Source organism: Miniopterus schreibersii (genome assembly GCF_964146895.1).
Source record: "Miniopterus schreibersii genome assembly, chromosome: 6".
Taxonomy (NCBI): domain Eukaryota; kingdom Metazoa; phylum Chordata; class Mammalia; order Chiroptera; family Miniopteridae; genus Miniopterus; species Miniopterus schreibersii.
The window spans coordinates 53,862,984-53,889,580 of NC_138107.1; the positions used below are offsets into that span (position 1 = coordinate 53,862,984).

Genomic DNA, 26,597 nt, shown 5'->3' on the forward strand with positions numbered 1-26,597 from the left:
GAAATCATTATTATAGTCAAGCTGATTAACATATCCATCTCCTCACATAGTTACTGTGGTTTTTTTTAGAAGAAAGCTCAGTATTGCCCTGGCCGGTGTAGGCTAGTGGTTAGAGCACTGGTCCCGACACTGAAAGGTCAAGGGTTCAATTCCCAGTCAAGGGCACGTACCTGAGCTGCAGGTTTGATCCCAGTCCTGGTCGGGGTGCGGGTGGGAGGCAACTGATCTATGTGTCTCTCTCACATCAATGTGTTTCTTTTCTTTCTCCCTCTCCCTCCCACTCTCTCTAAAAACCAATGGAAAAAATATCCTCAGGTAAGGATTAACAAAAAAAAGAAAGCTCAGTATTGATGTGTTCTGCAATTAGTTCCCTCCATACATGCTGACCAATCTACTAAGAGGTGAGCCGCCTTCATGGTGGTAGTGATGCTTGAGAAAGCAGAGGTTGCTGGGACTCAACAAGAAGTCACTCTAGTTATTACCAGAAATTAGCCAACCAAACAAAATTTGTAATTCATATTCTCTTTATGCATGAACATAAAGTTCTGCTTAGTGATAAACTAACACACCTATGAAACTAATAAAGCGTAACTATGCCAGGTAACTTACTGTATTTAAGAATATTTTCAGAAACATTATTTTGAATAACTAGACACAAACTTGACATTGTCAACACATAATTATCCTGCAGGTCAACTAGATACTTGTTACGATGAGGAAGAGGGTAACTAGTAGTATCTGGTTTCTGGAAACAGTTTAAGTTGGCCTGCTTTCTGCCAGAGAAGCAAAGGAAAAGCCTAGCTGGCATTGTTATGTAGGTCTCTCTAATTACTTTTTGGTTTGGGTATCACAAAAAGGGTTAAAAATACTTGCGACTACCAAAAAAGCCTAATAAGACATCTGGGTGCTGTGGCTGTCACTGTAAGGGCAGCCCTTGGAGGGAATGCCCGTATCAATTCGGTTTATCAGATGGACAGCTGATCAACATTAAACAGACTTGCTCTGGGCAGGCTGGGCTGAGCTTCCTGACATGAATTCCAATGAGAGCCCTCTGCACGCTGCCACCGAGCCTGCCATTTTTTACTGCTGCAGCTCCCTGGACATATGGGAATCCCTAGCGATGAGCACATAAAGCTGCCTCTAACTCAAGTGACGGCTCATTTCCCCCGGCTGAAGGCAGACATTAATATCCTGAGGAGATCAGACCCGCCTCTCTGACCCCCATCTACCGAAGCAAAACGACTGTCCTAGTTTTTCATTTAATAAGCTTTTAATGAAGAAACCCATAACCCCCTCTCTGACTGCAACACAGTTCTACATTAAAAGGTTACACAAATACATCCGATTCCATGTCAAAGTTTTCCAAAATATCTGTCCCTCTCCCCACTGGAGAGTAGTCTGTCACCCCCCCCCCCCCCCCCCAGTGCTCGTTCTTCCCGCTGCAGTGCAGGAGTTCAGTCCCTCCCTCCCATGATTATGAGAATTATGAGCCGTCTCCATGGCACGGCAGGCGGAGACTTAAAGAACTGGTTACGAAGAGCGTGCTGGTGTCTGCATTTTCATTACGTACTTTTTTCTTGGAAGGCTCATCATTTAGCTACGAAAACTGCTTCAGGCACAACCAGACTGGGAGAAATGACAGTCCAGGGACAACCCAGAATGTACACCAGAAAATGCTTCTGAGTTAAATTAGAATATGAGAAAGCTAAAAATGTTTGGTGAATTGGGGTTGGCATACCTACTTTGGTTTTAGGAGGGATAAAAGGATGCATGATGGCAAATGAAGAAGCCAAGCAGATTTGTACCTGTGAATCCTGAAGGTGGCTTAACAATGAGAGAAATCGGAATCATTGCTGAAGTTGAGTGCCGCGCCCATTGCCTACTGCCAGGCTCTGTGAGCTCTGAATTACTTCATGAGGTTTGAGTTTTCTCTCCTTAAGAAAGCAAGTAGGGGTTAGGAGAAAAGTGAAGGCTGTATGCTCAATGGGGCACAGGAAGCACTGCAAGAAAGAAATGTCATTCTGCAAAGATCTCTCCAACTAATAACAGGAGGCAGCGATGAACTGAAAAGGGAACCTTGGCAGGCTTCATTTAGACCACGAAACATGTCTAAGGCTGGGAAGGGAAGGTGAGAGTAACAGGGAAAAGATGTTTCCTATGGAAAAAAGTGTCAGGGCATAGGCTCTGCAGTGAAATGCTGTATATTAGACTGCTCATAATGCCATCTAATCAACCTAGGTATCTAGAGACATGAAAACAAGTCCTAAATGTTCCCCCAAATATTTCACCGGGTCTTTTCACTGATGTATAAAAGTAGAGTGGCTCACCACCATGTTTAAATCACAGACAATAAAAGCTATGAGCAGGTACTCAGTGTATAGGTTAATGTACAATTAATGTGCTATGTCTCAGATACTATGATTTTTAAATATAGCATCTCATTTAATCTTCACATTTAGTTATTAACCCTGTTTTACAGATGAGGAAATGGATTTCCACAGGGGAAAATTATCCAGGAGATGGCAAGACAACAATCTGAACATTAAATGGAAAGGAGATCTGAAATCAAGTGACATTTCCAAATACCTCTGTAAACAATCAGATTCTACAAAATACTTTTGTTACTATGCATTAAATTATTTCAAACTGCAGACATGACTATAAAAATTCTTGATAGCATCACTGAAGGCTATTCAAAGAAAAAAGTTTTATTGAGATATAAATTACATATCATAAAATTCACCCATTTTTAAGTGTACAATTCAATGAATTTGTAGAGTTGTGCAACCATCACTACAATCTAATTTTAGAACATCTTCCTAAAAAAATAAACCTTCATTAAGAGTCATTCCTTATTTAGGCTGTCTTGATTTCCACTTTTGTTTTCAAGTATGTGGAATTTTTAATAAAATTACTATAAACAGCAACAATATAAAATGGAAATGTCAACATAGTTTTACTGAAAAAAATTACAATCTGTAGCAAACAGTAAAATGTCCATATAATGCATATGTTCTTGAAAGCCAAATATGAATGATATATTAGGTGTCTAAAAGTAATGCTTGTTTTTAAAAAACTGACTATAAGGTATCTCAAAGGACAGATGCAGAATAATATCCATATATAACATTCAAGCAAATCACTTTGAAAGGCAAATATATAGTTTATTTAGTCACCAAAAAATAAACTTTGTTACTTTATAATCACATCTTATACTCCAGGCAAGCATTAAGTTTCACATTTCTTTAGTGTGTTTTTTGTTTACATCTATAGAAATAACAGAAATGTTCAAAGGGCTGCCACAGCCTTGGGAGGAAAGGAGTAACACATACATCAAAGCAATGAAAAAGTCAGTGACTCACAATTTAGATTCTATTAAAAGCTATCTCCATTCATTCTTTCAAACTGCATCACTTTATTTAATTCCAATATAGACTTATTGTGTGTTCACTGAGATGAAACTCCATGACTACTGATTTTAAGTGAAACAAGTGTGCCATCCAAATTCCTTTTTCATAGAAAAGTGGCACAAGAAGATGAAAAGGTGAGATTAAAAGTCACCTTTAAAAAAACATCACAACTATTAAAAGGTCTACTTACAAAAACGAGTCATGCGAGTCAGATAAGAGCATACACTTACTGTAAAAAGTCAAAACAATATACAAGTATATACAGCTAAGCTGTTCAGGTGGTAGACACTAACCACATGTAGCTATTAAGCACTTGAAATGCCACTGGTCTGAATCCAGATGTGCCAAAAGAGTTAAAGACTTAGTACAAAAAATTTTAAATATCTTCAATAATAAGTGTTTTACACTGACACATTGAAATGATAATATTTTAGATATATTCATTTAAGTAAAATATATTAACATTAATTTTACTCACTGGTTTCCTTCTACAATTTTTAGCAAATTAAAAATTATATTCCCATGGGGACACACCAGGTTCACCATCCTCCTTCCCCAGAAGTTCTTTCTTTTACATTTTAGCATATTTTCTTTCAGAATTTTGTTATATGTGTTTAACATATGTTTACAAACATATAACAAATGCAGTACATTTGTAAACACAGAGCAAATGCTACGCATTTTTCCATGAAAATGAGTTCATATTATATATACTGCACTGTAACTTGAGTTCATACTAAACATATTGTACTATATTTATTTAGTCACTTAATGTAGTTTGAAGAATTTTCTTGTCACTACATATGGGACTACCTAATTCTTTTTAATGATGGATGTTTATCCATAGTATGGATGTACATAATGTTCTCCAAACTCCATTAAATAAGATTTAGGTCACTTTCTAGTTTCTATTATTATAAACAATGCTGCAATGAACTCCCTGATACATATATCTATGTGCATATGTGGGAGTATTTCTGTAGGATAAACCCCTAGAAGTGAAATGACAGGGTGAAAGAGCATGTTGCTTAAAATTGTGTTAGATATTGCTAAATGGGCTATTCTACTTTCAAAACAAAAGGATAAATGATCTGGTTTTTGGCTATCTATAATTTCTCCATGAGCCTCTGATATGATAGGGAGATAAACTTCATGTCAGGGATTATTTAGTGAAAAAATAATAATTCTAACCTATGCTCTTAAGTCAGCCTAGGCTTAGCCAATTGATTACTGTGGTGGGTACCCTTGAGGTGACTGGCCTGATAATGATTCCCTTTTCTCTGGAAATGCTGCTTCCCTACCCTCACTGAAATCATAAGGTGGGTGACAGCTGCCATATCTGTTCTACATGGCCCTCAACATCTCCTAGGCTGGTTGAATGACCCAAAGCTGAGCACCTGGCCTAATCAAGGGCGCTCAGGTTCCTTCTCCAGGGAATCTGAAATTCAGGTTAGGCTGGGAGAAGCTAAAGGCAGTGCTCCAAAGCAGCATTTATGAACTTCAGTTATTTACTTAGTACATTTGTCATTCCTGCATATATCATACGTACTCATATGTAGTTAAGGTTTTTCTTTAAATCTGATTTTTAAATCCTCTTTTAGGATTTTTTCTAGAGATACAACATAGCAAAGAGCTTAAGAGTACAGATTCTGGAGCCAGGCTGCCTAGATTCATGTCCCAGCTCTGCCACTTATTAGCTGTGTGATCTTGAACAATTTGCTCAACCACTCTCAGGCCCCAGTTTTTTCATCTGTGAAATGGAGATAATAACAGCACATATATCACTGTTGTGGAGGTTAAATGACTGTACGTATAGTTCTTAGAATGATAACTTCACACAGTAAGTGCTCAATAAATGTTAACTATTACTGCTTTTAAATCAATTCACTTTTCCATTTAAATAAATCTTTACAGGAAACTTTACATCCCAACTCTCTGGTTAGGACAGGTCAGAAGTGAATCACCCACAAAGCAGCAAGACCTGAAACTATGGAAATGGAGTTACCCATTACACTACCACAGGCATTCTTCAGCTGGGCTTCCTGGGCCTGGTGTAGACCAGAGTCCGGTGGGCTTCTAGATGCCTCCCTTGGTGATGGGCAATCCTTTTCTGCCCCTCTTGTCCCATCCTCACCCCCTACCCTGAACAGACCTTAAAGTTCTTGTATGAATCTTTGAAAGATCAACTAATCTAGATGAACACATCTATGGTACAGATGAGGAACTGGCAGATCTGAAAGGTCTACTTAATTACTTAAGGGCCCATGGGTTGTATATATTAGAACTGAAATCCAGGTGCCCTAACTCCCATCCAGTGCTTTTTCTTCTACAGCCAGTAAATTTGTTTTAGGAGATAAGAAAAACTTAAAAAAAAATTTTTTTTATATTGATATGTTACCTTCTTGAAAGAAAACTGCTAAATGTTTCAAGTAATCTCAGTGGTTGAGCCAGGTACAATTCTAGAAAGGTGGTAAGCTTAATTTCTGAGTCCCTGCCTCCTTTCAGCACTCGCTCATCCACCCCAGGTATCTTGCCTCCCCACATCAGAACCTTTGGAACCTTTGGGGATAATCACGAGTCATTTATGCTTTAGGGTAAGTTCGGTTTATCTAAACAGTGAGTTTTGTTATCAGAAAGCTCTGTTTTTAATTTCTAGCTTCATTTCCTAAGATCTGCAGAACCTTACAAGTTATCCCTCCCATCTCCCACCCCGATCTTGGTTTCCTATTGAAAATGGGGTAATTAACAGGTATTTCATAGGATTTTTGTAAGAAGAAATAAACTTCATTCACCCAGCAAGCAACAAAGACTTATGGAATACCAACTACTTGCTGGGGAGCAGATGAGGTCTTTTCCCAATTACACAAATTGCTTACAGGGGCAGACAGATAACACATATCTTCTTTTGTTTCTTTTTTACAAAGTAGACATAACTTTGTTTATTCATTCAAGAATCATTTATTAAGTACCTGTTACATGGCAGGTAGTACTCAGGTCACTGGGAATACAGAGTAAACTAAAACATGGTTCTAGCAACTTGTAGTGGGGAAGGGGTTTGATATTACTCTTAGATCTTCCTAAACTAGACACAAAATATAGGACCCTTTTTCAGAGAAGAATAATGAGAACCTTGGATGCCCATCATACAATCCTGTTCTTTCATTATAGATGCAGAAATCAAAGTTCAGAGATCCTAAGTACTCTGTTCAAGGCCATACAGGTAGTTATCCACAGTCTTGATTTTAGACTGCTAGAAGTACAATCTTCATCTTCTAATCTTTTCTATATATTATGCTGCCCCAAGAAGCAGACAAAACAGTTTAAATGTAAATTTTCTAGCTGGAAGCTTCTCAAAAAAATGACAAAATAAAATCAGGGAGTACAGAATAGTCATTCCTTATTTTATGCTGTAATGTATATCTTCCAGAAATTACAACTTATTAGAGGTCCTTCAGATATGCATATGGTATGCAGATATTTTATTATACAGAACTTAAAAAAAATTGAACTAGTATTTGTCAAGCAATCTTAAAAATCAATTAACATTGATTACATGGTTCTAAAATAATCAAAGATAATCACAGAGATGAATTTTGTAATTTAATTTGTGAAATCCGTCTCTTTCTACATAATAAACACAGAGACATCTGAAAATGTACCCTGTAACCTCAGGAAATGTGTTAATTTATCAAAAATATGTTAAGTTTGCATATTTTGGCTGCAAGCCCCAAGTAGTTATAAGCATAAAGATCTTATCTATTTTCAGAGACCTCCACATTACTTTGGGCTGCACCTTCTCCTCTCCCCAGTTATCTTTCTCTTTTCCTGTATCTAACCATGACTTTCATCTCTACCTCTGGATTCCCAGTGCGCATCTCTCTTTCTGGGAAAGGCAAGTAATATGGTTTATTAAAATATGCACACATCTTAAGAGCATACATTTAACACATAACTAATAACATGTACTTAAAAATGGTGGCCAAATGTACACATGGTTCTGTGGATCTTGTACTTGTGAGCTCCTGTGATGTGCCAGGCGCTGGGCTTGCTGCCGCCTTTACACCTAAACCCATCAGAGTCCTGCTGTCAAGGAGCTTATAGCCCGGGAGGGACAAAAAACAATGAACAGAAACTGAGACGTCGGAAAATGCCCCCGTTCACCTCGGAAAATATATCTACTTTGCAAAGGAATAAAAAAACTACACAATCCAGTCAGCAAACATTTTACTCGTGCTTTCAGCTGATATACCAGGAAGCATCTTACGAAGTCTGGATTTAAATAATAAAATAGAGAACTTGAAGCTCACTGAATACACTTTGAACTCATAGAAAGACACTCCATATGACTTTTTTTGTAAACAGGAAGTTGAGAGTGTGGCTGCCTTACTTCTTCGGAACAAACTGTACAACAACATCTTTCCACATTTATAGTCAACTGGGCATTTTGCTACTATTATTGTCTTCTCTATGCACCAGCCTAGTTAATTCTTATGTTCCCAGTATGGTTTCCTTTCACCACTCCGCAATCTTAGACATTCTTCTAATCAAGTCCAATCACTTAAAGCCTATAGTAATTATTTTTAAAATACTGGTGGCTCCTCTCTTTACAAATGAATGTATTTGTAAATAAGCTTTAAAAATAAGAAGTCTGGTAAAGAATAAGATGAAGCTGAAATATCTGAGTATAAGCCACCAATTTCCCCTGTTAAAAACCTTCCTGAGGAAGAGATTAACCATAGATCATATATGCATATATGCATAACCCATGGACACAGACAACAGTGTGGGGAGGGCCTGGGGTGGGGGCAAAAAAGGGGCAAGTGAGGGCATCTGTAATACTGACAACAATTTAAAAAACCCCCAAAATACTTCCCATAGTTGATGATACCAAATGGTTCATAAGCCAGTTTGGAAGTCAAAGATCAGCAGAATGTAGTAAGAAAAGAGTCATTTAATAAATACTCACTAGATTCAGATTACACACAGTCCCATTACAACAAGCTAAAATATATTTACCATAATATATATTTCACAACCAAATGAAATAGCCACTCCTGAGTTAAATGATGGGAGGGGGACTTTAAAAATTAAATATTTTGATTATTTGTAACTTAAAAGAGTCAGAACACGTGAAAATTGAGACAACTGTTAACCTGGATTATCTGATTATCTTATCAGCAATAAAATTATTAATACAATACCTACTATATGTCAGATCCTAAAAATATAAAGTATAAAGGAAGTGTTTTTGTTCTATCAATGAGTATGTATCAAAGTGTTAGTGTTTATGTATTTTTCCTTTAAAGTAGTCTAAAACATGGTCTGTGCCCTGAGGGCTCATGGTTTAGTTGGGGATACAGTACAATGACATAAAAAGATTTAACGAGGAAACCATACAGTATATAATAAGTGTAAAATGAATCTCACAGTCAGTAATTGCTGTTATGATCACTAAGGATTTGGGGGGAGTAATGAGAAGAGGTAACAGGAAAGCTGGGCTTTTCTTGGAGGAGAAGCATTTGAGATCAATGAGAGCAAGGCTGCTGCTGCTCACCCCCACGGGTGCCAAGTGTGGCTGCCACAGCAGTGCTGAGGGGTGTGGATGGGAGTGACTCTCCAGCCAGCCAGCCAGCTTGCTGCTGCTGCTGCTGGTCCCAACAGGGATCACTGTCCCTGCCAGACAGTGAACAGAGTCGGCAGCTGCCCTGGAATGGTTTGAGAATGGCTGCAGCCAGCAGACACAAACAGGAAAATGGGCGGAGCACAGGTTCAGGACAAAGGCTTAGGTGTCTCCTCTCAGACAGGGCCTGAAAAGAAAAGAAGTGAGAACAATACAAGAAAGAAGGAGAAAAGTGCAGGGACCTCCTTCACCTTCTGGCCAAGGCCTGAAATGACTTGGGTAAATTAAGGAGGACAATATGATTGAATTGCTACTATCTGCCAAAAAATAATTTTCACACAGAGACAAAAGAATATTAAATAATATGCTTCTTATTTATATTTTGTTTAAGTAAGGTTACCTAAACCAAAGAAATGTGGGTCTTAGGTACTGCTGTAAAATATTCACTGCCAGGTAATTATCAGGATGTGAAGTCATTATACTACCTAATTTCACCAGCATACTTTCATCTGGACACAAGGACCCTGCTTGGGATCTAAAACACAGGCCTACATATTAATCAGAGTGGTATGATACAGTTAACTCAGTCTGAAGAGAGCAGAAAAATAATTTAGCCCTTTGTCTTCATTCAAGTTCTAAAGAAAAGAATGCTGTGAAGACGTCTATCAGGGGAGGAGATACAGAGAACACCATGGCTTGTTCCTGATCTTAAGGGAAACACTTTCAGTTTTTGCCCATTGAGCATGATATTGGCTGTGGGTTTGTCATATGTGGCCTTTATTATGTTGAGGTATGTTCCCTCTATTCCCACTTTGCTGAGAGTTTTGTCATAAATGGGTGCTGGATTTTGTCAAATGCCTTTCCTGTGTCTATTGAAATGATCATCTGGTTCTTATCCTTCATTTCGTTTATGTGGGTTATTACGTTTACTGATTTGTGGACATTGTACCAACCTTGCATCCCTGGAATAAATCACACTTGATCATGGTGTATAATCTTTTTAATGTATTGCTGGATCCTATTTGTTAATATTTTGTTGAGAATTTTAGCATCTATGTTTATCAGGGGTATTGGCCTGTAATTTTCTTTCTTTGTAGTGTCTTTATCTGGTTTTAGAATTAGGATAATCCTGGCCTTGTAAAATGAGCTTGGGAGTATTCCCTCCTCTTGAATTTTTTGGAATAGTTTGAGAAGGACAGGTGTTAATTCTTTGAATGTTTGGTAAAATTCACCTGTGAAGCCATCCAGTCCAGGACTTTTGTTTGTTGGGAATTTTTTGGAGTATTGCTTCAGTTTCATTAGTTGTAATCTGCCTATTCAGATTTTCTGATTCTTCCTGATTTAGTTTTGGAAAAGTGTATGTTTCTAGGAATTTCTCCATTTCATCCAGATTATTCAATTTGGTGGCATATAGTTGTTTGTAAAAAACATTAATTTCTTATAACAAAATAAAGTTAGGAAAAAATAAAGAAAACCATGGGAAAGATGAATGAGACTCTGTAGCTATAAAGCAATAACTTTATGAGCTGAAACCAGAAATATAAACCATAGTCTTATGGATCTTATACATACAAAGAAGGAGCTTTTGGTATTGTCACTTCTTTGCCAACAGAGATGCTCTTTTACAGTGTGGAGGAAAATCTCATTCTCGGTCTCTGTCTCTCTCTCACACAAACATATACACACAGGTCTTGTCACATGTTGGCCCTATACTGATAAAAGAACACCAATCCTCAGGGGAAGCTTCAAATACTCTAAGACAAGAAGCTGCAAAGGGGAGGGGGGAGAGCAGATAATCCTCTATAGAGACATTTTATATACATATACACTATTTCTTAAACCTAAAATACATATAATTTTTTCTTTAATTACAGTTCCCCATATAACCATTAGTGGGTTCCAGTGATGCAAGCCATATTTATTAGAGGCAGCATGTCAAATAGGAGTTGACAATTACAGTCTCTATCAATACATATTATGCCAGACGGTAATGAGCCATCCACAAAGGGCTAGCCATCCAAAATAATCATGCTGCTTTCCAGAGAAATGTCAAAGAGGTTATGGTTTATTACACAGTGCTCATTAGATATACAGTAGCAGCATTAGCAATTTTTCCTTCATTTGCGTCTCATTTAAGGATCTGCCCCCACAAGCACAGTCAAATTAGTACACAAGGTTAAAACCATTATGCCCAGAAAAAAATTAAGTTGCATTTTATTTTACAGTAATGGTGGATCAAAGGTCCTTGGAATCTATTATTTGCAAAACCATTACCTAACACAGAATATTAACAAAAGGGAAAAGAAAGGCAAGGCCCTGCCAGCATGGCTTTGACAGGAACAAAGGCAGGCTGTTTGAAATAAGCAAACACCACATTATTTAATTAAATACCCCTAAAAACTATCTTAAAATAACACTAAGGTTGTGACATCAACTGACAAAAGTCACAAAATTAAAGTTGATGAGGCATCAACCTATACTTTGAAATGCTTCATTTACATCAACTTATTTTTGCTCAATATGGTTATAAATTTACTAATTGCTATACTTATTTTATTAAAAAGATAACCTAATTTCTCATCTTTGTGGCAAACCCACATTTATTGATATTTAATAAATTGAAATTTTGGATGTAACTATTATAACTAGAAAGATCTGGTCAAGAAGGCAGATCTTACAGTAAGTTATAAAAATTAAAATAGACACCGCTCAATAAAAGCTGCTTAATGGATTTTGTCAAAGCATTGCATAATTGATTAACAGCACCTGAATTACTGACACAGTAAATAGTTGTAGCAAGGAGATCTTTTGAAGAGATTTCTAAAGTCCTGATTGGTTGTTAATAAAATGTTACAATTCATCATAGAAGCTAATATTTCAAATATACTTTCTCCATATTTTATTATTAACAGACTGCAATTGTAGTGAATATTCAAAGATTCCTTGCTTTCATTTAATGAACGTTTACTGAGAGCATGCCACATGTGATAGACTCTGAGAGTGCATCAAAAAAGGAAAGAAAGCATCGCTCTGTCCTCAAGAAGCTCACTGCCAGATAGATCTGTGAAGGATTTAGGCAGGGAACCAAACCATTTCAATCCTGAGTAATAACTGCTATCAAAGAAGTAAACTCAGGATGCCAAAGAAGCCCAGAGGACATAATCCAAATCTTGATGGAATAACAGAAGGATTTCCAAAGGAAGTAACACTTCAAGTGGGACCTAAAGGACAATTCCACCCAGGAGAGAACTGTGGGAAGAAATACACTGAGAATGTGGAGAAGTGAAGAGCGAGGGGGCTGAAGTGGGATCATTTACCTCAAATAATCAGAATATACAATGTTAAGGGATAGCTTTTAGTAGCTGATCCCAAATAAGAAAAAAACATCCTGAAGTTGGAATGATGGGCTTTATGATCAATCAAATTTCTTAGTAGACCAGTTTATTATACATCTAATTTTAACTGTAAGTCTGACTGAATAATGTATCATGGTCAAATTTTGAACTTCATTGGCTATTCTAATTGGTCTTTATCCTTGCAAATACGGTAAGCATCCTTGTCTCTTTCCTCTTAAACATGATGAAAGTGTGAAATAATATGTTATATTTGTAATATATGTATGTCTACTTTCAAAATAGATGTAATAGATAATAAACTTTGAAAGGACTGAAAGTAGACTGATTTAATCTTGAGGGTATGGTACCTAGTACCAGATACCTACACAAAAACTTAAAAAAGGAAATGTCGTTATGTCCTAGTACAGAACTATATATACCTGTGGTCTCTGATATAGTAGCTTCTTCAGGGACTGAGGCATTATGATAGTAAAACTTCATTTCTTAAAAAACAAAACAAAACACACACCTTCATTTCTTCCAGAGTATAACACATTTCTTCTTTTTGTGAATATTATGACATTTCTAAACTAGGTCCAATATATTTACACCGATTTAGTTTTTTATATGACTACCATGTACATAAAGGTTTGTGTAAATGGCTGCAGCATCATTCCTGACTTTGAATTTTACTTGGTTCAATTTTTTTCTACCAGGAAAAGTGCCAGCTAAAGAACATCAGAAGTCACTAAGGGTACAGAGCATCATGAGGTGATAATCATAATACAACAAGAAGTCCTACAGTTGAACTACAGAAAAGGAAAAGGCAATGGGGCCCCATACTGGTCATTTATTGCTCTATATTCATTTCATTACCATGTGTAATTATGAATTTCAAGGACCTAAACAAGAATGAGAATGCTGAAGATGGACATGGGGAAGAGCATGGGTGGCCCACCTCAGAGGGGCACCCAGAGGCCCTGCCAGCTAGGTCATTTTGTCAGGGTGTCTTTTCTTCCCACCACTCTAAGGACGAATTGACTCATCTGCTCTCACCTCTGCCTTATTATCGAGAATTAAAGATGGTTTAGGTATTCCTAGGTGGTGTTCGATTAAAGACAACAAGCACACCCAATAGGAGCGGGGAAAACATGAGACAAGAGATAAAGTACGATAAATTGAGAAAGAGAAGAACAAAATGGAAGGGAGGCAATTAGCAATTAGCTAATAGTTTGAATTACAGATTTTAACAGAGCATTTGGAAATAAAGCTTTTTTCTCTGTGTGATGAACTTGCTATTTTATCCTAAAATGCAAAGATAAGTTTTAGGCTTGATGACCATGTATTTTCTAAAGACAGTACATGGATTAAAACCTTGCCTGACCTCCCAGTTTTAGGAAAGAAGGAGAACTCTGTCTTGAAAACTATCAGGGCTTTGGGTTATATCTCTAAAACCTATTCCATGGGTAAAAGTAAAAGCTTCTGATATAATATTCATCATTTGTAACAATAACAGAGGGGGTAACTTCATACTGTTTGAAAATGGCACTAAATTAGTAATGGCCACTATTTCTATAGCCAAAATATTTGATCACTTATTGCTTGATGATACTGTTTATATCAGTGGTTCCCTGCCTGGATTTTTCACAGTAGATAAATAATTCTTAATAGAAGTGAGTTACTTCCCCCTTTTCCAAAATGTCTAAGGAAAGCCATTCATTCACCCCTGGATAAAGGTACATCTGTTAAAAAAAAAAAGTCAAATATCTTTAGCTTGGTACTCATGAATAAGATGTGATAGTAGTAGTTATCTCCTGGACATCAGATTCTCAGACTCTCAGTTACAAGTATATCTAATAAAAAAATAGAAAATCTAGTAATCACTATTTCACATGTAGTGTGTTTGGTAAACAGACTCTTTTTTTTAACAGGAGGGTGAGAGAATAGCAAAAGGAGTCCCAGATGGTAAAGAGGCTGGAAGGTTATCATCACAAAGTCTGCACTGGCTAATTTCCTTCCACTTTTCCCCTTTCTTTCATGGAGACCATCCAAGAGAGCAGCCGTCCCCTTCAACAACACAGGAGGCCAGAAGAGGTCAGTGGAGAGCAGTTCCAGGCACCCTGTCCTCCTACCCAGAGGGGCTGGGCTCTGGCACATCTTAGGTCTCTACCCAAAAGGAAGAAGCCAAGAAAACAGAATAACTCTTTATACTCATTTTTTAAAACTTCAAAACAATTAGAGATGGTTTTAAGGCTGTTGTAATGTTTGCCTTAAAAAAGCAAAAGGTTTAAAATAGAAAACAAAGAAATTAGCCAGTGTGGTTGTAAAAATACAAGTTTTTACAGCAAAAGTTCCCTGAAGAGGACAGTGAGAATAAAAATAATAATGTCTTGATATTGATATACAATCCTATTCTCTCTAATAATCCATTATTTCTCAAAAAACATGAATTGCAGGTATACAATAATTCCCATTCAAATATACTCAATATCTGATTATTTCTGTTTATGGAAATAAAACCACAGTATGTGATAAATAAAAACTGATTAAGTATTAAAAAGCCCCCACCTTCTAAATTAATTACAAAACAAATAGGAAAATAGAAAAATTAAACATGTTGTTTTACATATTTAAACATAAAAATTTCCTAATTTCTTCTTTTAGCTCCAGGGAAGTATAAACTCAATAGAAAGCCACCCCGAACCCCTTCCCATTTAGAAGTGAAACATTAGAAGGAAAAAGGCTATAGAGTTTTAAATACCAGTTCCTGTGTTTTTACTTGTGTGTCTTAGGAACTTCCGTCACTGAAGGCCCACCTATAAGGTACAACATCAAAAAGCGAGCCTTAGCTAGTTCTTCACAGAGGAGCTACTTTCCCATCAAAATGAAGGCCATGGTTTGGGGCATATTTATTGAGTATAAACTTGTAGTACTGTATCTGGCAGAGAGAATGTAAACCACAAAATATTATGTGGTACCTGACTTTAGGGGTTTTATGAATGTAAGAGGGGAACCAATAAAATCAGAAAATGCTAAGGAAAGACCTAATATGAGTGAAGAGATTCAAGAGATTACAGAGAGGACCAAATAACCATGCCTACACTTCTAATTGTTCCCAAGGAAGATTAACTTCCAGCCAAAGTGCTAAAACAAAATCTGCGTAAAGTAGATTTGAAAATAAAGAGTTGCTTATTAAGCACTGCAGATGTGTAAAAAAGAAAAACAGGTTTTGCAAAATTGAAGTCATAAATTGAATTAAACCTAATAATTTAGTACTATTCCATTTAAATTCCCTGACAATACTGATTTTCAGCTTGTTTTTGTTAAATTAAAATTTCTCTAGCCCGGTCAGGCGTGGCTTAGCGGTTGAGCATCGGCCTAGGATCCAGGAGATTGCGGTTTGATTCCGGGTCAGGGCACATGCCCGGGTTGGGGGCTCAATCCCCAGTCGGGGGGCGGGGGGGTGCAGGAGGCAACCGATCAATGACTCTCTCATCATTGATGTTTCTGTCTCTCCCTCTCCTTTCCTCTCTCTGAAATCAATAAAGATATACTAAAAAAAAAAAATTGCTCTAGCCTATCTACAAAAAGAGATAAAAAGTAAAGTCCTATTTTTTAACGTCTGGAATTGAATGATATAAAATTAAATGCAGAGATGCATTTTAAGTGCAAAGTATCCTCCCACTGTGCCAGAAAACAACTAACAAAGGGGAATTAAGTAATTTCACCACCATTATTTTCTCACTCTCCTTTACTGAGAACATAGTCGTTTGTATGGCACAATAAGCTGTAAAATATAAACGTTTTTACACAGCCTGCTGCAAAGAAAAGTCTGCCAGTTTTCTATGATATTGGACAGTGTTCAAGTGATTAACTACAGCTTTGGAAATAAGAGGTGAAAACTTGTCTTGCATCTCAGTTTGTTGTTTCTCTTTTGCACAGCCTCTAGAAATCCATTACATCACTATTTGCCATGAATATGTAAGTAATTATAATAGAGTGATAGAAACTCCACATTACTGTGGGATGTAAATTACCCACAGACAGAAGCAAACCTTGTAGGTGAATAATTACCAGGTATTTCCTTGAAACAGTGTCTCCAACGAGTATGAATGTAATGGTTTTCAACACCAAAATTTTTAGTACCCAGCATTTCAGAACTAATGACAAATGAAATCCATGCTGTTCTTCATCTATAGGGGAAGCCCATTAGACAGATATTTGCTTGGGGCACAAGTATATTTAAAAAAAATGGTTCCTTTATCAAAGAAAATATATAGGTATCTGTATCCCCCAAGAGATAAAGAATAAATCTGAGAAAGGAAATGTGCAGTAAGATACATAACCTGAAAACATAAAAGTTTAAAATAAAATTATATAGAGCATTACCACGATCCATATTCAACCACAAAACAAAATCAAATTTTGTGTCAAAAAATCAGCAATAATTCATGGAGCATTTGTATGCGCACCATAGTGCTAGGGCTTTAGAGGCCAAAGAAAAATTCTATAACTTGGTTTCTATTCACTACACAATTCAATACTACCACACATAAAGATCTGCCAAGGATGAGGATGTCAAGATGAATAAGAAAGTATATTTAGGGCACCCTAATCCATAGGCTGTCTACAGTAATGGAGAAAGCATGGATTCTACGGTCAAATGGGGTTTGAATCCCAACTCTGCCACTTACTTACATTATAAACTTGATCAAGTTATTAAATTTCTCTAAGTCTGTTTCCTAAGAAGTGATTCTTTTGTTAATCAATGTTGTAAGGATTAAAGAATATATAAGAGGCACATGGAATAGTGCCAGACATATAGATAACTTGGTATGTGTTAGCTACAGTAATAATAATTATTTTTCTATATTTATTACAGTCAGATTTGCACATAGCAGGTGCTCAACAAATGTTTGTGGAATAAATGAACTGGTCAATGAGTATGTGAACAAATCTAGTAGAGGGATAAGATAGGTATACTAATTACTACAAGATAGACAGGTGCCCCAAGGTACAAAATGTAATAAAAGGCTCAGTGGTAGGAGAGTTGCTGGGTTGGAAGATGACTAAAACACAGGCTCTTAGCTCTAGAATGCACTGCCCCATTGGAAAACATATACATACACAAATCAGTCATTATAAAACAATGTGTTACATGTTCTAGAAATGCAGAGAACATTCCATCTTGGTTCAGGTTCTAATTGAGCCATGGCTTTTCCTGGGGCACTCAAATCCCTGTATCTTTGTAAGCGGATATACCTAACCTCCTACAAACCCACACACTGAGGAGTTGAGAGGTGGGGCCAGTGCTCTCCTTATTTCCTCACCATCTTAAGAAAACCACTGTTCTCTGAAGCCAGCTCTGCTTTCCCCCATCACTCCTCTTCTCCATCACTCTAGATGCATCGATGTCTTGGGCATTCTGTTCAGTTCTGCTGTTCTCCTGACTTCAATCACATGTACTATCCATCTGTAGTTTCCTGATCTACTCAGTTCAGCTTCTACTATATTCTGCCAACCCCGCTCTCAGGAACAACTGGAACTTGTTGGAGGTAGGAACACTCAGAACTGTCCTACCTTTGAAATGTTCAACTCAAATATCCTACTTTCTATCTATAGTCTCCTAACCTCTCAGCTCTTTCACAGTTTTACTACTTCTAAGCCTGTAATAGGAATCATCATGACCTCCAGTTCTTAATCACTATTTCCTCTCTAATTTTGGACTCCCATAGCCCCACTTCCTTTCTGATTGAGCCTAAATAATTTTATTAGGTCAACCATTCCTTTGCACAGACCCTTTTCTTGGTGAGCAAAGAAAAACCATGATCATGCTTTTACCTTCTTTACTTCTTGCTCTAGGGCTGCTAGGAAGTGCATGCTGCTGTGCTAGGGAATTTGTATTTAATCCCTTAGGGAATGGAACACCACTGAAGAACTAAAATCTTTTGCTCCACTTAAAGACTTTAAAACTTGAGCAAAAGAGGAGGGAATCTTAATAATAGAAAATGGTGACTCAAGATGCCAGTAACAACAGAGAGGAAGGATGCCATGGTTAGAGATAACTAAGCTGAGCATCTGGTCTCTTTGCCTCTGTTTTCACCAACAGCCAGCTAAACAGCCTAAGAGTGAGAAGAAAAGTCCAAGGGCATAGTGAGGAAGGAGTTCCTCAGGCAGTAGGCCACCTGTAGATGCCAGTTCTCTCCTAGCACCTTATATGAGTGGTATTAAGGACTATTTGTCTTTAGTTAAACAAAGGGCTGCCAGTGAACGTGGGTGGATTATTAGCCCAATTGTGAAGATTATAGTTCTAGAAGTTAAGTTCCAGAAACAGAGTTCTAGAAATGAAATTGCATTGATAGTGTCAGAAGGCTGCTAGATGCATAAATTGTTTCATTACCTTGTCACATGGGGTCAAAGACGGTTTCTTATTAATATTTGCATTTCCCTCAATTCTCAGCCCTGTGCCTTGCAGAGAGGAGCTGGTTAGGATGTGCTATATTGGACCACACATTACTCAAACCCAGTTGGGTATGTGCCCTGTTAGGCTCCCTGATTTGAAGCCCATTATCATCCCCATCTTATACATGAGTAATCACACACAGTGATTAAGCAGCTTGTGTAAGGTCAAATAACTAATCAGTTACAGATTTGAGACAAGAACCCAGATCTCTGGCCCTTAACCCATGTCTCTATCATACCACACTTGTTGACTACTGGGAGTGCCTTGAATTTGGGTCCAAAGGATTGGGATTAAGTCATGAAACTATTAAGCACACTTTGCATTAAACATTTTAAGTAACTGCAAGTCTTCTGCATAGAACGAACATTAGTATGAATGTCAAGGATTAAACTGTTTAAAATGCAGAATTAGACACTGGGCTTTGCCTATGACTGTGGTTTCTACTAGTCAACATACAGGCTTTCTTTAAGAAAAAGATTTTAACTTCTTTGCCATTAACAAAACCATTAACACAGCTTGTTTTTTGCTATGATGTAGCCAGGCAGGTTAATCTATAGCAAGATATTTATATACGATAAACTAACCCTCAGCTGAGTGGATCAGTAGCTGAGCCCACCTACTTTTTGTGGTTAATTATACTTTTTTTGTAAGAGGCTGTTCTTACGTTTTTCCAACAGCTCTGGTGAAGTAATGACTTCTGCTGTGCAGTATGTTGAACATAAAGAGCCTTCCCCTTTCTTGTTCAACATGTAATTGATGCCTTTGTGCATGCTGTGTACGTTAAAAATAATAAAAAGTTAATTAAGAAAGTACTGATTGTAATGAATTAGTAATATTGTTAGATTTGTATCCAGAGTTTATTTTTATTGTTGAAAGTGGAATGCAATCAATAGAAATATGTAATCAAACTGGGCATGCTTTCATTTCTTGAGATCTCCCTGGAAAGGAGCTAAGACACCTTTACCTTCAAAAATCTACTCTAAATTCTTCAGCATAATCATTTTAAATAAGCACTCCCCATGCTCCAGGTTCTTGTAGTACAAAAAGGTACATTTCTTAAATGGGCTTTCATTGCTTTCTAAGTATGAAACATAACTTTCTTTTAATTTTGAAGTTAATTTTAATTATACAAAATAATATGAATAGATTCTATTTAAAAAAATGAAATATTACTAATAAAGTTCTCTTTGACTATTCCCTTACACCACCTGTTCCCAAACTTCCCTCTTCCCTGTGTCCTCCACGGGGTAGGTGAGGTTCCTTCTACTCTTTTCTAACATTTACACGTCATCATAATAAAAACAACAACAACAGTTTCTTTTAATGTTATATATTTCAATGTTAATTATTTTGCATTAATATAATTGAGGCCTAAATAAATAATGTGATCAACATGTTCCTACTTAAGCCTCATTAAAAAAATATATATATATCTTTATTGATCTCAGAGAGGAAAGGAGAGGGAAAGAGAGAAAGAGAAACATCAATGATGAGAGTCATTGATCAGCTACCTCCGGCACGCCCCCCCACTGGGGATTGAGCCCGAAACCCGGGCATGTACCCTAACCGGGAATCGAACCCCCATCACCTGGATCCTAGGCCAACGCTCAACCGCTGAGCCCCGCCCCGCCGGGTAGCTTCATTTTTTAAGGTGTTTTTTGATTTGGTCAATACCCAAGGGAAACGTAGTTTGTTAATTTTGTTTGGCACTTTTAAGTGCCAGACAAATTCTAACATGTGAAGGTAAGGATTGACAGTCACAGCCTATTGTTAGTATAATTAGAAGTCATCAGAACCTAATTAGTACCACATTAAAATAATAAATTACGAACTACCATATCTGCAGCTGAGACCAAGAGCAATTCCCTAAATTTAAAGATTTATTTTAAAAACCCCCAAACTTGCTTCATTCACAGCTTTTTATATTCTCCAGTTCTCTTCTTAAATTAAGATTTCATATAGTCCTCCAAATATTCTACCACTTTTCTGTACCAGCATAACAAGCTTGACCAATTTTCCCCTAGAGGAGAAAGTAATGCTAAGATCAGTAAATTTACAAAGTTTTCTAGATTTAACGTATAGTATTGTTTATACTGCTTTTTCTGTGATTAGTTCTTGAAGTCCAACAAGACTTCATGTATCTTAGCATGCATCTCATTAAATTAACTTTAATCAATTTAATAAATACACTGAGTTGAAAAAGAATTAGCACACTTACCAAGAAACTGATGGTATCAATTTTAACATGGATGATAAATCTAAGAAAGGTAATCTAAATACATCATTTTGCTTCACTCCTGCTTTCTTTATTAAAAAAAAAAAAAAATTGTAGTTTACTCATGTTCATAGGATATTTGATCTTGTCAAAGAAGGCAAAAGATAAAAAGTTCAGATTAGATCAGGGACTGTAAAGCCCTCATTCTAATAACAGGACTAGGCTAACTACCTTCACTTAGCAAGGTTTTTGTTTGTTTACCAGTGTTTTTGTTTTTTGTTTTTAAATATATCTTTATTGATTTCAGAGAGAGGAAGGGAGAGGGAGAGGGAGAGAGAGAAACATCAATGATGAGAGTCACTGATCAGCTGCCTCCTTCATGCCCCCGACCAGGGATCGAGCCCGCAACCCGAGCATGTGCCCTGACCGGGAATCGAACCTCTATCTCCTAGATCCTAGGTCAATGCTCAACTGCTGAGACATGCCCGGCTGGGCGGAAATCAAACTTTTTAATCTTTGCCACCGACAGGGGAAAACTGTGATTTTGTTTTAATTTGCCCCTTATGATGAAATTAAAGTCCAGCCTTTTTTCCTTCCTGTTTACCAACCATCTATGATACTTCTTTACTGAACAGCTGATACCTACCTTTCGTCCATGTTATGTTGCATTATCTTCTTGATTTATAAGATCCTTAATTGATTTGTTTATTTAAACTTGGCCCTTTGTTATGTATGCTGCAAATATTTTTTGTAATTTTGGTAATTATCTTTTGACTTTTGGGAATTTTATTCCATTGAAGAATTATCTTTTATACAGTCAGGTGTGTTAATCTTTTTCTTTATAGGTTCAGTTCAAGTCTAATCTTGAAGCAAGAAAGACTTTCGGCAAAGTCTTTCTTGCTTCAAGATTAAATAATAATAATAACTATAGTTATTACTATTATTATTTTCAGCCATGATCAAGTAGTCATTGGCTGCCATCTACGTGCTAAGAACATGCTGAGTGCTGGGGTGATGAGAAAACAGATCATGTGAACTATGTTTAACAGCACACAGAGCATAGTCTTCTCATACCAGATTAAAAATAAATAAGGAAGATGATCAGTCCATAGTTTTATTCTTAATCATCAGCTGACCTGCCACCTAGAAGGAACAATATCACTGCACTGGTCTCCCAGCAGCCGCTCACTCTCCCCTTCTGGAAATGGACTAGAGGGCAACAGCAACACAAACTCAGAAAAGTCTAAAACTTATCAGTAAAATTTCAAGCCACAGAGATACTAGAATGGAAGCTGCAGATAATAGAGGTACAGAAATAAAATGTATTATAAGAAGGAATAGGTCAAAATATGAAGGAAACAACTTGGAATTTAAAAAAATGAGTAGATATTCTGCAATGTTTTTTGTTCTGCTGTTATTTTTTGCGTTTTTTCTTTTCTTTCTTTCAATGTCACATTGATATTGCTTGACATAATAACTAAGTTAAAAAATTAAGACTGTTCCATGAAGAATGCTTTATGTTCTGATTATAGCTCACATCCTGAATAAGAGGTTGCAAAGGATATAATAAGGGAGTCAGTCACTGTAAGACATGGTCCATGTTACATTACTCTAAAAGGTGCATACTATAAATGTGTGATTCAAATGTTTATTTTGGTCTAGAACACTTATGTTAACAGGATATTCAGTCATCTAAAGATTTAAACGAATACTATGTCCAAAGCACTGGTTAGACGCACAGATGAGTAAAGCTGGCAAGTATCGTCTAGCTAGATACTGAGAGAGAAAGGAAAATGTGTTTGGCAAACATTTCAATCTCTTCTACCAGAGTTAACAAGAGCTTTTGGGAAGTTTCAGGCAATGAAGGTAAGGTGAAAATATGTGGCCTGTTTATAATTGCTAGTTAGAAGAGAAATAACTTAGTCAATTACTGCTAAAACAACTGAGAAAGACGAACCATTAGTAAAAAAATTCACCTAAATTTTTAAAAACTTAATAATCATGTTACATTGGAGAAGTCTATACTTTGAAATGTTATATTTTATATATTATAATGATTTTTTTTTTTGTACACAAGAATATCCTATTATTAATAGAACAGGAAGTTGTAAACTTATTTTCTCAAGAGTGGCTAGGGATACTTTTACATTAAATTTAGTGATTTTTTTTTTTTGATTGATGACCTTTGTAACCAATTAAAAAAACCCTTTTTATTGTTGACATTATTATAGATGTCCCCCATTTTCCTCCCCTTTGCCCACCTCCAGCCAGCCCTCCCCACCTCGCCTTCTCCACACCGTTGTCTGTGTCCGTGGGCTATGCTTATATGTTCTTTGGCTAATCTCTTCACCTTCTTTCATGCAGTCCCCCACTCCATCCCCATCCCCTCTGCCATTTAAACTCAGGATTGGTGGAATAAACGTGAAGCCCATAGTCTTCTTGGCAAAAGGCTACAGTAGATGTTTATAGTGTATTTTTATAAATGTGGTTCTCTTACTGGTTTCTAAAAATGCAGTTATTACATTTTAACCTAAATTCTGCCTCTTGGCCATATGATAAATTAGATGCATCCACAAGTTATATCCATCAGTTATATCCTTAGGCCAAACAAAAGAGGTCACCTACCTTACTTTGGTCCCTTAGGTAATTTACTCAGGTCCCATTACCTGACATCAAAGTCAAGTTTATGAGAGAAAAACACTAACAATGTAAGTCCCAGTAGTTTGGAGGTGAATTTAAATAGCTCCCAAGTCAGTACGTTCCTCAAATGTTAAATAATTCACTGCAGAATTATAGATACAAGCCTCCAGCAAAAGTTACACTTGAACAATTAAGAAAGCAGGAGCCAAACAAATGACTTCAGGGATAGAGAAACAAATTAATGGTTTCTCATAGTACTGTGCCAAATTATGTTTTCACATTAACAAGTGTACAAAACACCCAAACATCACCAACGACATAATGGATCAAGTTTGATTACAGAAAATAGCCCAGAACCAGGGTTATTCCTTAAAAGTAATTATAGATTTTATACACTTGGGTATGAAACCCATTTATATTATTTGGAAAATTTTTATATTCATAATGCACCACCTACTCTTTTGCAAAGTTCTTTTTCAATTGCTCATGTTACAGTGACCATCTACCAAATGCATATGTTCCTGTGAAGGCTCAGAAGATGTTGCAGTTGTTTCTTAGAGACCAGGTAAGAAATCTGAAACACAAGGCCACGTCACAGTGCACTATGTGCAGATAGACAAGAGCACGTGCATAACAGAAAGGGTATATACTTTAGAGTAAAACGAGGATTTGATTTCCAGCTCTGTCACTTTCTATCTAGAGGATTTTAGATAAGTCTTAATCTCAGTATTAGCTTCTTTTTCTGATTCACTTATGCAACAAATATTTACTGAACACCTATTATGTGTCAAATAGTACTTTACATGGGTTATTTTAGAATGAGAGATAATAAAACTTATCTGGTGCTCATTAGCAGTATGTATGGTTACCCAATTGCAAGAGCAGACTGATCAATAAAACAGGGTCAAAATCAGCAGAATGAAAGCCAAAGGGATTCCTAACAGGAAACAGAGATACATGGGATGGAAGGTGATGTGAAGTCGGCTTGCTTTGCAGGGATTAACAAGTTAATGGTGTTCATTATGGATCCTTATGTGTTTTCTCTAGTTATTTCAACTAAACTCAGGCAAGCGCTTTCTACAAAACTTATAAGGTAAAGTTTTCACCTCTAATTCAAACAGTTTGGGGGAGGGATACAGATGTGTTAAAGATCTTCCAAGTTGCTTTCAATTCAGGAGTTTTTCAAAGAAATACAAGAAAACCTTTTTGGTGTATTAGTTTAATGGTTAAGCTAATTATTTGAATCAGACTAGAAAACAGAATGGAATAAAAAAACACACACATGAGCTTTAGAAGGAAACTATAGTTTGAGCCTCAACTTTCCTCAATTTCCAGTTTTGCCACCTTGAGAAAGTAACATGACAACTCTTACCTACAGAATTATTGTAAGGATCAAATGGGACAACTCTCATAAAAATGATCAGTAACCTACAAAGCACTATAAAAATATAAATTATTTCAGAGTGAGTAGAAAGTAAAAACGATCCCAAGATACCTCTTTTAGTGAAGATACCTATATGGATAATTGATAAAAGGTCTGCAAAAATTATCCTGGCTGGAGGAGGGGTCATTTGTAAGTAGCCACAATAGTAATAAATTTTGCTTGCTTGTTAATGATGAAGGATCACTGGACTTCATAGCTGGCAGTCAACAGTCATTTCTAAATATTATAGAAGAACAAAACACTTATGGATTAGACCACTAGGAATAAAAAAAAAAACCTAAGATGTGGATTGATTTTTAAATTAAATCAGTAAGATATATATCAGCCATAGGTAAAAATTTCTAGAAATGCTTCTTTTTGTGAGAAAAATGGCCTTGTCACCCATGTTTTTAGTGTAGTTTTAATTTCATATGCCAAAATCCACCAGCAGATTGTTACTTCTAGAGAGGCTTTTAACATAATGCCAGGCACTCTACTAAGATTAAAGTTACTGCTGATATACTGTTACTAAAAAATATGCAGTAATTTTTTAAAACAAAATAAAAATTGTAAGTGTTTTATATGCAACAGATGTAGCTAATACATACTCATAAATTTATTTTTAATCTACATGTGTGAGATGCAAAAATTTCTAACTCCAGTAACTTCAGTGAAAAACCTCTTCACCATAAAAATAAACAAAATGAAATAAATGATAGAGCATTGAGATACACTACTTCTGCTGAAATGGTACTTGCATCATTATCTTACAACTATGTATCAGTTTGAGTAGGTTTAAAAATAAAAAATCCTGGACGAAGTGACAAAGAGGTTTCTACAGAGATATAATTATTCCTTGATGGGGGAGGAAGGGTAGTGATGAAGAGAACATTTTAAATGCCCAGGGTAGTAATGCAAGTATTCAACACATATGTATGGGTAAATTTACCACAGTTATGCATGGAGTAGCCAAGACAATCAGATTTGTTAACAATAAAAATCTATATTTTTAAACCTTACAAAATATTTTAATCTATCTTTGAATCAGAGAGTGACAAAGAACTAAACTGATTTCTACTACCACTGTTCAGTAAAAGAAAACATAATTTAGAGAGCAATGTCAAAAGACTCATTTCTTACCATGAATAGATCCCACTGACCATGTCATAGTTCTGACATGACTCATTCACACTGCTGGGCCCGGCTGCTTTGGAAATAAGTAGCACCACCAAGCCCCTCAACTGGAGGTTATTCCGGCTGTCTTGTACAAGCCCCCTGCCAACAAATAAAAAAAGAGTAAGGTTAATATTCTTTCATAAGGTCAGTCAGGTCATGTTGGCAAATTGCTGCAAATATGCCCATACTTCCAAAATCGGACAGTGGAACTTGTTGAAAAGAAATAGGATTGGGAGAAGAAAGAGTTAACAGGAGGAAAACATGAGTTCAGCAAACAAGGGGAGAAACCCTTGGCTGGCTTTAGAAGTGACAGTC

The 26,597-nt window shown here is 36.5% G+C and overlaps 1 protein-coding gene across 1 annotated transcript in view; it reads right to left on the reverse strand.

Moving 5' to 3' along the window:
* The window catches only part of PDSS2 (decaprenyl diphosphate synthase subunit 2), a 184,043-nt gene that overhangs the window by 84,500 nt on the left and 72,946 nt on the right, over nt 1-26,597 (reverse strand). The window contains exon 2 of the mRNA XM_081141589.1: nt 26,247-26,381. Within this exon, the coding sequence (XP_080997715.1) occupies nt 26,247-26,381 (135 nt within the window). The remainder of the gene's footprint in view (nt 1-26,246; nt 26,382-26,597) is intronic.